Source organism: Pseudophryne corroboree, chromosome 6 (genome assembly GCF_028390025.1).
Source record: "Pseudophryne corroboree isolate aPseCor3 chromosome 6, aPseCor3.hap2, whole genome shotgun sequence".
NCBI classification, from domain to species: domain Eukaryota; kingdom Metazoa; phylum Chordata; class Amphibia; order Anura; family Myobatrachidae; genus Pseudophryne; species Pseudophryne corroboree.
Window position 1 is genome coordinate 167,727,030 of NC_086449.1, and position 12,212 is coordinate 167,739,241.

General features: G+C 45.3%; 1 protein-coding gene across 8 annotated transcripts in view; it reads right to left on the reverse strand.

Moving 5' to 3' along the window:
- Positions 1–12,212, reverse strand: part of ADD2 (adducin 2) — a 276,848-nt gene that overhangs the window by 50,492 nt on the left and 214,144 nt on the right. For all 8 annotated transcript variants that reach the window (XM_063932099.1, XM_063932101.1, XM_063932102.1 and 5 more), the window contains 3 exons: positions 7,880–7,999; positions 4,958–5,047; positions 3,113–3,278 (listed from right to left, as the gene is read on the reverse strand). In XM_063932099.1, coding sequence (XP_063788169.1) covers positions 3,113–3,278; positions 4,958–5,047; positions 7,880–7,999 — 376 coding nt within the window. The remainder of the gene's footprint in view (positions 1–3,112; positions 3,279–4,957; positions 5,048–7,879; positions 8,000–12,212) is intronic.

Sequence of the window (12,212 nt, forward strand, 5' to 3'; positions counted from 1 at the left end):
TATGCAATTGCGGTCGAATTTCCGAAATTGTCAAATTTCTGGACTTTTTCGACCAAAAAAAAAAAATCGCCAATGCAATTCAGTGCTTTCCGTCAAAAAAAACGGACTTTAAAAATTCGACTTTTTGAAATTCGACTTTTGTCAAATTCGACTTTTCTGCAATGATACAAGTGCTGCAATTCGACCAAAGTGTATTCAATTCAAGTTTGGAAATTCGACAACAGTGCTTTTAGACAGTAAATTCGTCATTTTCAATCCGCCACAATTTGGAGGGTGAAAGCAATAAAAAAAATTTAAAACATGTTTTTTTTGGTGTTTTTTTTTTTGGTAATAGCATATCTATTTATATTAGAAGGGATTAGGTACTTGGTTTGTCTTTTTTGGAGGCACAAGTATTATTTATATATTTTGAAAAATTTTTTTTTTTTTTTTTTTTTTTTATAGCTGGAACGGTAAAATCAAGGAAACAAATGGCGTGGGGTCCCCCCTCCAAAGCATAACCAGCCTCGGGCTCTTCGAGCTGGTCCTGGTTCTAAAAATGCGGGGAAAAATTTGACAGGGGATCCCCCGTATTTTTAAAACCAGCACCGGGCTCTGCGCCTGGTGCTGGCGCAAAAAATACGGGGGACAAAAAGAGTAGGGGTCCCCCGTATTTTTTACACCAGCATCGGGCTCCACTAGCTGGACAGATAATGCCACAGCCGGGGGTCACTTTTATACAGTGCCCTGCGGCCGTGGCATTAAATATCCAACTAGTCACCCCTGGCCGGGGTACCCTGGGGGAGTGGGGACCCCTTCAATCAAGGGGTCCCCCCCCCCAGCCACCCAAGGGCCAGGGGTGAAGCCCGAGGCTGTCCCCCCCCATCCAAGGGCTGCGGATGGGAGGCTGATAGCCTTGTGAAAAATGTCAGAATATTGTTTTTCCAGTAGTACTACAAGTCCCAGCAAGCCTCCCCCGCAAGCTGGTACTTGGAGAACCACAAGTACCAGCATGCGGGAGAAAAACGGGCCCGCTGGTACCTGTAGTACTACTGGAAAAAAAATACCCAAGTAAAAACAGGGGACACACACCGTGACAAGTACAACTTTATTACATACTGCCGACACACACATACTTACCTATGTTGACACGCCGACTGCCACAGTCTCCGACAATCCGAGGGTACCTGTTAAAAAATTATACTCACCTTCCAGCGTCCAGAGCTAAATCCACGTCCAGAGTATAATCCAGGTACTTGGCAAAATAACAAAACGCATAAACCCGTGCCAGCGGACTGAAAGGGGTCCCATGTTGACACATGAGACCCCTTTCCCCGAATGCAGAGACCTCTACGTGACAGCTGTCACTGAAAGGTCTCTTCAGCCAATCAGCGAGTGCAACGTCCTTGCACTCTGCTGATTGGCTCTGCGCGTCTGAGCTCAGACAGCGCATCGCAAAGCCTCTCCATTATATTCAATGGTGGAAACCTTGCGGTTAGCGGTGGGGTCACCCGCCGGTCAGCGGATGACCGCGGGTAACCCCCCCGCTGACTGCAAAGTTCCCACCATTGAAATAATGGAGAGAGCTGTGCGATGCGCTGTCACAGCACAGACAGCGCACAGCCAATCAGGTGAGCGCCACGTAGTAGCGCTTCCTGATTGGCTGAAGGGACCTCAGTGACAGGAGTCACGTGGTGTCCCGGCATTCATGGAAAGGGGTCTCATGTGTCAACATGGGACCCCTTTCAGTCCGTTGGTACGGGTGTGCGTGTTTTTATTTTGCCAAGTACGAGGATTTGATCTCTGGACGTGGATTTATCTCTGGACACTGGCAGGTGAGTATAATTTTTTTCACAGGTACCCTCGGATCGTCGTATGTGTGTGTCGGCGGTGTGTAATAAAGTTGTACTTGTCACGGTGTGTGTCTCCTGTTTTTATTTGGGTATTTTTTTTCCAGTAGTACTACAGGTACCAGCGGGCCCGTTTTTCTCCCGCATGCTGGTACTTGTGGTTCTCCAAGTACCAGCTTGCGGGGGAGGCTTGCTGGGACTTGTAGTACTACTGGAAAAAACAATATTCTGTCATTTTACTCAAGGCTATCAGCCTCCCATCCGCAGCCTTTGGATGGGGGGGGACAGCCTCGGGCTTCACCCCTGGCCCTTGGGTGGCTGGGGGGGGGACCCCTTGATTGAAGGGGTCCCCACTCCCCCAGGGTACCCCGGCCAGGGGTGACTAGTTGGATATTTAATGCCACGGCCGCAGGGCGCTGTATAAAAGTGACCCCCGGCTGTGGCATTATCTGTCCAGCTAGTGGAGCCCGATGCTGGTGTATAAAATACGGGGGGACCCCTACTCTTTTTGTCCCCCGTATTTTTTGCACCAGCATCAGGCGCAGAGCCTGGTGCTGGTTTTAAAAATACGTGGGATCCCATGTCAATTTTGTCCCCGCATTTTTAGAACCAGGACCAGCTCGAAGAGCCCGAGGCTGGTTATGCTTTGGAGGGGGGACCCCACGCCATTTTTTTCCGGGTTTTTCCCGTTTTTCCCCGTTTTTTTAATTCGCGGCAAATCGGCCGTTTTTCGCCCGCGGGAATGTCGAATCCGTTTTTCATTGAATATGGTGAATTCCGGCAGCCACCTGCCGGAATTCACCTGTCGAATTGTGTCGAATTAAAAAACGTCGATAATTTGCCGCGATTCGCCGTGAATTGCATATACCCCTAAGACCTGCTTGTAAAATTGATTTTTGTTATATATTTCCAGAATTAAAATGTAGTCCAAATGGAATTTGTGCCTAGGGCAGAAGTTCTCAAACGCAGTCCTCAAGGCACCCCAACAGTCCAGGTTTTAGGTATATTCATAGCTCATAACAGATGGTTAAATCAAATTGCCTGAGGTGCTAATTAAGTCACCTGTGACCTAGCACGGATAAACTTAAAACCTGGACCATTGGGGTGCCTTGAGGACTGCATTTGAGAACCTTTGGCCTAGGGTAAACACATGGACATTATTAAGGATATGGATGTCTAATAGCAACCTGGTTTTGCTTGATCATAACCTATCGTGGTGGATGGAAGGCCTACAAGATCTGTTTGGTGAATCAGTTGGATATTAAATTGAAAGTGAGACCTACCATCAAGGGAAATCTTCTTCCTCTCCACCTCTTTCTTGTACTCGTCAAGCTCTTGGTCTGTCAGCTGGCTAAAGGGGTTGGGTGGCTCTGGTTCCGGTGGGATCTCCTCCACGGGCTGCTCCCTGATTTCTGTTTCTGTTTTGGAAGTCAGCTGACTCTCTGCAGACTGCAATTAGAAGGAATATTAAAGGCTTTCTCCACCCTTAAATCATTTGTACCTAATCAGTTTAGACACCCTTGTGATGATAAGTATTTTAGTAGTCATAGTTAGCTACAGTACCCAGCAAAGATGGCACGGAATATTGTTCAGCAACCAACTCTATCTGGCAGGGTGGCAGGCTTGTGTATCCAATTTATGCTCATTATAATGTGCAATTAAACATATTAAATGTAAAGCCCCTTATACCCCTTTCACATCACCAAAATAACCCGGCTTTTTACCGGGTTGTTGCCGAGTCGACCCGGGTCGAGGTGCCAAACTGAATATCCTGGGACGTCCAACCCGGTATTTCAACCCGGGTTAAAAGAAGGGTTGAACACGTGTCGGACCCGGCTTATTTTGCACTAAAAAGCGACAGTCCCGGGATATTCGGCCTGGCTCTGAAGAAATAGCGCTGATTGGCTGTTTCCAGTCAGCTGAGGTCTGTTTACTGTACTCCACTGTGAGCACACGTGTTGGAAAGCAATCTGCACAGTTTTGCACTCCTTTGGACCTAGTTCTTCACTCCTTTGGACCTCATTAGCCATGGTAAACTGGAGTGATGAGGAAGTCAGGGAGTTGCTGCGGATCAGGGGTGAAGGAGAAATATGTAGGCAGATAACGGGTACAGTCAGGGATGTGATAACATATCGCAACATCAGTAAAATGCTGAGTTCAATCATGAATTCCGGGCTCTGCGCTGGGACTTGTGCTCTGTCGGCCATGATTGCTGCACTGTGAGCATTACCCAGCCCCCTGCCTTTCTTGTTGAAAACTGGGAACCAATCAAGTCCTTTTAAAATGGCATCACACTGGTTTTAACATGGGTGACCCGGGTTGAGCAAAAAGACACCAACACGGCAATAACCCGAGAATAACCCAGGTCAATATTGCGATGTGAACGTCTCTTACCCGGGTTTGCGATGTGAACGGGGTATTACAGACCACGCATTGTCAAACTGTCAAAAGGTTTCCATTCAGCAGGGAACAGAGAGGAGTCTAGTCAGCCCATACATCACTGGGGGTGGTATTCATGTGACCGCCGGTCAGCTGACCGACAGTCACATGACCTCCTCCACCAGCCCGATGGGTCACTGTCCCGATGGTCGGCATGCTGACCAACAGGGACTATTTCCACTCGTGGGTGTCGCCACCGAGCCCGCAAGGGGCTTGCTGCACTCGCCCCTCCCCGCCGGGATCCCGGTGTCGGTATGCTGCCGGGATCCCGGCGTCGGTAAGCTGACCTGCCGGTCAGCCGTACTACACCCATCACTGGATCATAATAAATCACGTAGCAGATAGCATTACAGGAGTGTCAACAAGGAGCATTTACTGCTATTTTATTGCAGGTTAATGTGAATACCTTCTGTGATAAGGAGGCATTATTGTATTTTATATTTCTACATACACTTCAAAGACATGATTAGCACAATGGCATTTCAGTTGCTGTTTTGGAGCAGATCAGATATCATTGGGAGAACATGACTGACCAGACCTGAGACACCCCATCACATAATGCCGGGAATCTGCACTGCTGTTGTTACATGTCTATTTCATTTGGTGGATGTATGAAAATATTAACCACAACTCAATAAAAACATTACTTCCTACTAGGTAGTGTAAGCATATAGGAAAAATGTATATACCGGACTTCTGCTTTTATCTGTTATTACACTTGCTAGTAACTGAGACTGTGGCCCGGCAGACTTCACATCTTGGCGATTCTGCTCTCGGATCTGTAAAAAAAAAAAAAAGGGATTAAGACCAGTTCTGTCAGACAGAACCATATCCATCATGATTAGAATGATAGTATGTTCTTGTCATTGAGAATATAGACATTGCTTCTATAACTCCATGGGATGTTGTAGCTGTGTAGTTCAGCAGACTGTTGTATCCCATCAGACCAGTGGTCGACAAAAGCAGTAGAGGACTATATGGTAGTCTAAATATATAAATATACAGTACATATATGTATATATATATATATATATATATATATATATATGATTGACAGGCAGTGGCAGTCGCAAGGCAGTCGGGGCGTGTCGGCGGCATTGGTATGGCATTGGGGGGTATGTTTGGTCCGGACAACGCAGGCATGTCCGGACCATTTGCAGGGCAAGCCACAGCGGCTGTGTCACGTCACACGCAGCAGCTGCGGTCAAAAACATTTCCGCCCGGCAACTGCCTTTGCAGCTAGGCTGCGTAGGCAGGGAGCTACTCGGCAGGTGCGAAAGCATCTGGGCCTGGCATGCAGAGCGGACTAGCCCTGTGCTGTGTGTGTGTCTCCTCCCCCCGCATGCCTAAGATTTCGATTGTAGATCGCACATCTACGATCAGGTCTGAAATAGGCCCTTTATCACTAAGTTCAAGTTTGCAGAGGAATAAAACACTGGTCTATTCCAGTACCCAAATCTATTTATTTAGTGCAATTAACATCTGTCTCTAAATATAGATAAAATTATATGTTCTAATGTTGTATTGTTCTACTAATTACATGAATGAATGATTAGTACAGACAGACTAAGGGCCTAATTCAGACCTGATCGTAGATGTGCGAAAAACCGCACATCTGCAATCAAAATCTTTGACATGCGAGGGGACGCCTAGCACAGGCAAGTTCGCCCTGCATGCCAGGCCCTACCCCCCCCCCCTTGCAGATGGGCCACCAAGCAAATGGTCTGGACACGCCTTCGTTGTCCGGGCCGCGCCCCAAAAACGCTGCCGCAACGCACTGCATCCACCTCTCCCTGTCAATAAGGCAGAGGCGTTCGCACAAGTGGGATGCGGCTGCATCTCACTGTGGGTCTAATACAGAGTTGATTGCAGCAGCAAATTTGTTAGCAGTTGGGCAAAACTCTGGCCCTCATTCCGAGTTGTTCGCTTGCTAGCTGCTTTTAGCAGCATTGCAAACGCTAGCCCGCCGCCCTCTGGGAGTGTATCTTAGCATAGCAGAATAGCGAACGAAAGATTAGCAGAATTGCTACTAAATAATTCTTTGCAGTTTCTGAGTAGCTCCAGACCTACTCCTAGATTGCGATCAGCTCAGTCCGTTTAGTTCCTGGTTTGACATCACAAACACGCCCTGCGTTCGGCTAGCCACTCCCCCGTTTCTCCAGACACTCCCGCGTTTTTCACTGACACGCCTGCGTTTTTTAGCACACTCCCGGAAAACGCTCAGTTACCACCTAGAAACGCCCCTTTCCTGTCAATCATTCACCGATCAGCAGTGCGACTGAAAAGCGTTGCACGAACACCAGCAAATCTACTAAGTTTTGTGTTAAATAACTTAGCGCATGCGCTCTGCGTACCATGCGCATGCGCATTTAGCAACAAATCGCAGCATAGTGAAAATCGGCAACGAGCGAACAACTCGGAATGACCACCTATGTGCACTGCAGGTGGGGCAGATATAACATGTGCAGAGAAAGTTAGATTTGGGTGGGTTATTTTGTTTCTGTGCAGGGTAAATACTGGCTGCTTTATTTTTACACTGCAATTTAGATTGCAGTTTGAACACACCACACCCAAATCTAACTCTCTCTGCACATGTTGTATCTGCCCCCCCTGCAGTGCACATGGTTTTGCCCAACTGTTAACAAAGGCCCTCATTCTGAGTTGTTCGCCCGCTAGCTGCTTTTAGCAGCATTGCACACGCTAGGCCGCCGCCCTCTGGGTGTGTATCTTAGCATAGCAGAATAGCGAACGAAAGGTTAGCAGAATTGCTACTAAATAATTCCTTGCAGTTTCTGAGAAGCTCCAGACCTACTACTAGATTGCGATCACCTCAGTCCGTTTAGTTCCTGCTTTGACGTCACAAACACGCCCTGCGTTCGGCCAGCCACTCCCCTGTTTCTCCAGACACTCCTGCGTGTTTGCCTGACACGCCTGCGTTTTTTAGCATACTCCCGGAAAACGCTCAGTTACCACCCAGAAACGCCCCTTTCCTGTCAATCATTTACCGATCAGCAGTGCGACTGAAAAGCGCCTCACAAACAACAGCAAAACTGCTAAGTTTTTAGTTAAATAACTAAGCGCATGTGCGCTGCATACCATGTGCATGCGCATTTAGCAGCAAATCGCAGAATAACGAAAATCGGCAACGAGCGAACAACTCGGAATGACCACCAAAGTTTCTGCTGCGATCAACTCAGAATTACCCCCATGGTTTTGCCCAACTGCAAACAAATTTGCTGCTGCGATCAACTCTGAATTAGGCCCCATGTGCACTGTAGGGGGGGCAGATATAACATGTGCAGAGATAGTTAGGTTTGGGTGGGGTGTGTTCAAACTGAAATCTAAATTACAGTGTAAAAATAAAGCAGCCAGTATTTACCCTGCACAGAAACAAACTAACCCACCCAAATCTAACTCTCCTGCATATGTTATATCTGCCCCACCTGTAGTGCAAGATGGTTTTGCCAAACTGCTAACAAATTTGCTGCTGCAATCATCTCTGAATTACCCCCTGTGTGCGCACGCGCAGTGCAGCTGTTGCACGTGCGCACACAGCACAGACCTTACGCTGCAGCGACCAGGTCTGAATTAGGCCCTAAATCTGAACCCACCTTGTTCCTGGTCTCTAAGACTTCGCGAGGGTCAGTGAAGAGTGGCACAAATTGGTTGGAGTTCTCAATCCGGATGGGCATTCCACTGCTGGGCTTCACAACTTCATCTGCTTTTAGCCACTGCAGGATGAAATATAGTGATAACAACTTCATATGACCCATCTCCAAAATCTACATTAGCTTACCAAACCTTACAGAACTATAGGAGAGATGTATGTATGTAGCCTCCTAAGGGTGGTGACGTGGACAAGTGGAGAAGTTACCTATTCCAACCAATCAGCTTCTACCTATTATTTTATAGAATGTACAGATTTGTCCACTTCCATATAGCCTCCCTGCATGTTGAACAGCTCTTCTAGTCACGCCATGCCGTGACTCAGTAGCGCAGAGCGTCTTTGTGTATGGCTCTTTCCATTAAAATGCGTCTTATACACAAAATGATGCAAGTAGGATGTACAAGCAGCTTCTGTTGATTAAAATGATATATGGCATGCCTATGTTCTGTGTGCGACTGCGGCTGCATCTGCATGCGAAATGTTGCAGACACACAGAGAATATAGGCATTCCGCATATCATTTTAATCAGCAGAGACTGCTTGTGCATCTTATTCGCATAGTGATGTCAATAAGACACATTTCTCTTGCGTCCTAGAGGATGCTGGGGTCCATTTTAGTACCATGGGGTTCCGCAGGAGCCTCTGGCACTTTAAGACTTTTTAATAGTGTGAACTGGCTCCTCCCTCGATGCCCCTCCTCCAGACCTCAGTTTAGAAAATGTGCCCGGGAGACTGGCTGCACATCAGTGAAGCTCTACTGAGTTTTGCTGAAAAAGACTTTGCTAGGTTTTTTATTTTACAGGGAAGCTGCTGGCAACAGCTTCCCTGCTTCGTGGGACTTAGGGGGAGAAGTAGGAACCAACTTCTCCATTAGTTCAATGGCGCTGCTTCCGCTGACAGGACACCATTAGCTCCTGAAGGGTACTGAACACAGCCCAAGCCTGGCTGCTGCTCACTCCCACAGCACTGCCGCCACCCCCTAACAGAGCCGGAAGTCAGAAGGCTGGTGAGTATTTACCGGAGACCTACGGAGAGGGGCTCTCCGGTCATCTTGGCGGGACGCTGCGCACAAACATGTCTCTCAGCACAAGGTGCAGACCGCGCGCGCGCGGGGGGGGGGCGCACTCTGAGGGACATGGTTAAATCCTTACTCTCACTGGCACTAAAGTACACACATGGGAGCCGCTGGTGTACATACCCCTGCCAGTATAAATATTGTATTTGCTGAGGCTGAACCGCGTCATTACAGGGGGCGGGGCTTCTCCTCAGACTTGCTAGTTACACTCAATTGGCGCCATTTTTTCCTCACAGAGACGCCAGAGCGCTGATCCTGAACGCTGCTGCTCCTCACATGGCTGATACAAGTACCAGGGTGTTATAGAGGGAGGGGAGCACATAATGTATTGAGGTCTTTTTATATATATATATATATATATATATATATATATACACACACAAATGATATCTCTGTGGAGCACACTACTTTAATGTATTAGGCAATTTGTCTAATGATGATAATACTTTTTCTGAATGTGTATATATATATATATATATATATACACACAAATGATATCTCTGTGGAGCGCACTACTTTAATGTATTAGGCAATTTGTCTAATGATGATAATACTTTTTCTGAATGTATATATATATATATATATATATATATATATACACACATACACACAAATTATATCTCTGTGGAGCGCACTACTTTAATGTATTAGGCAATTTGTCTAATGATGATAATACTTATTCTGGATGTATATATATATATATATATATATACATACACACACACAAATGATATCTCTGTGGAGCGCACTACTTTAATGTATTAGGCAATTTGTCTAATGATGATAATACTTTTTCTGAATGTGTATATATATATATATATATATATATATATATAAAGAGAGGATGACTTTACACATTTAGACACCCATATTTAAAAAAACAAACATGTTTTTATTGTTAAGACAATGTAGTTCAAAATCACATTTACAATAAAAATGATAATTGTTTCCTTACAAAGTAATATTGATCATTAGGAATACAATTGTTTGTTCAGTTTATACATTTAAAATTAATAATAAAGCATCTTTATTATTAATTTTAAATGTATAAACTGAACAAACAATTGTATTCCTAATGATCAATATTACTTTGTAAGGAAACAATTATCATTTTTATTGTAAATGTGATTTTGAACTACATTGTCTTAACAATAAAAACATGTGGGTTTTTTTAAATATGGGTGTCTAAATGTGTAAAGTCATCCTCTCTCTCTCTCTCTCTCTCTCTATATATATATATATATATATATATATATATATATATATATATATATATATATATATATTCAGAAAAAGTATTATCATTAGACAAATAATTGCCGAATACGTTAAAGTAGTGCGCTCCACAGAGATATCATTTGTGTATCTGTTTCTATGTTGATCTGTCGACAAGGGATCCTTTCTCTGTGTTGAAGCCTGCCTATAAAAGAAATAGTGTTAAACTAACTGATATAGAATAAACTAACTGATATAAAATAAGCAATAGAACAATAGACTTACAATAAGAGCGCATTAAGGAATTATATTATTATTTCACACACACACACATATATATATATATATATATATATATAATATTTCTTTATTGTATGCAATACATACAGGGCGCGTGTTGTGGACTGGCAATTCCCTCTGGGTCCCTCTGACAACGTTAGGTTAGATCTGTCCCCAATAGCTCCCCTGTGTGTGAGTGGTGTGACTGTACACGCGTGTACCATGTCTAGAGAAAGTTCTTTCCCAGAGGACCCCTTTTTGGAGGCACAAGAGTGTTCTGAGCCGGTGTGGGTGAGAAAGTTGCAGAGTAATATGTCTAAACTGGCAAAGAAATTCTCTGAGTCTGAACAACAGACAAAGTACTGGAGACAGTCTGTGGAGGATGCATTGTTTGCTGATCCCTCCACGTCATCCACTCAGGACCCCTCCAGTTCCCAGAAAAGGTCTCTGGCTCAAATTATGCTAAGGGACACTGACACAGATTCCGACACTGAGGTCGACACTGGAGATTTGAGGGGGGTAGACCCCAAACTGGCTAAGAGCATTCAATGTATGATAGTCGCTATAAAAGAGGTGTTAGAATTTACTGACACAACACCTGCACCTGAGGAAAAAGATTATTTTAAATTAAATAAAAAACAGGTGGTGACTTTCCCTCCTTTTAAGGACTTAAATGCATTCTATGAGGAATCCTGGGCTAACCCGGAAAAGAAGTTTGCTATGCCTAGAAGGCTGCGGGTAGCGTACCCTTTCCCTGAAGAGGACAGGCGTAAGTGGGAATTGCCCCCAATGGTAGACACCTCAGTCTCTAGGTTGTCGAAGAAAATTATTTTACCTGCCCCAGTGTCAGCTTCATTAAAAGAACCTGCTGACCGCAAATTAGAGATGACTTTAAAGTCCATCTATATTGCTACAGGTACGTTGCTCAGGCCCACAATTGCTTCTGCTTGGGTAGGTAATGCAGTGGAAAAGTGGGCAGATAACTTGATTGTTAATATTGACACGGTCGATAAAGATGATATGCTTCTAATTCTAGGTCATATCAAAGATTCTGCAGGTTACTTGGTGGAGGCTATAAAGGACGTTGGCTTACTGGGCTCAAGGGCCTCTACTATGGCGATTTAAGCCCGCAGGGCACTCTGGATCTGCCAATGGAATGCTAACGCAGAATCCAAAAGAAATATTGAGGCACTCCCTTACAATGGGGAGGCCCTCTTTGGTGAGAAGCTGGATGCCATGATATCAACTACTACATCGGGCAAGTCAGCATTTCTGCCGTCGGCAGCTGCGCCGCCTAAAAAAGTATATCATTCTCATACTATGCAGTCCTTTCGGCCCAACAAGGCAAAGGGTACCCCCTTCTTCGCAGGAAGAGGGAGAGGAAGAGGTAGGAAACCTACAACACCATCAGGCTCCCAGGAGCAGAAGTCCGCAACTACTTCTGCAAAAGCCACAGCATGACGCTTGGGCTCACCTGCGGGAGTGCGATCGGGTGGGGGCACGTCTTCTATTTTTCAGCCAGGTCTGGGTTCACTCAGATCTGGATCCTTGGGTATTGCAGATAGTATCCCAAGGGTACAAATTGGAATTTCAAGACCTTCCCCCATGCCTATTTTTCAAATCAGCCTTGCCAGTTTCTGCTCAGGACAGCGCAAAGGTCCTGAACGCAATACACAAATTATGCCAAGACAAGGTAATTTCCTTGGTTC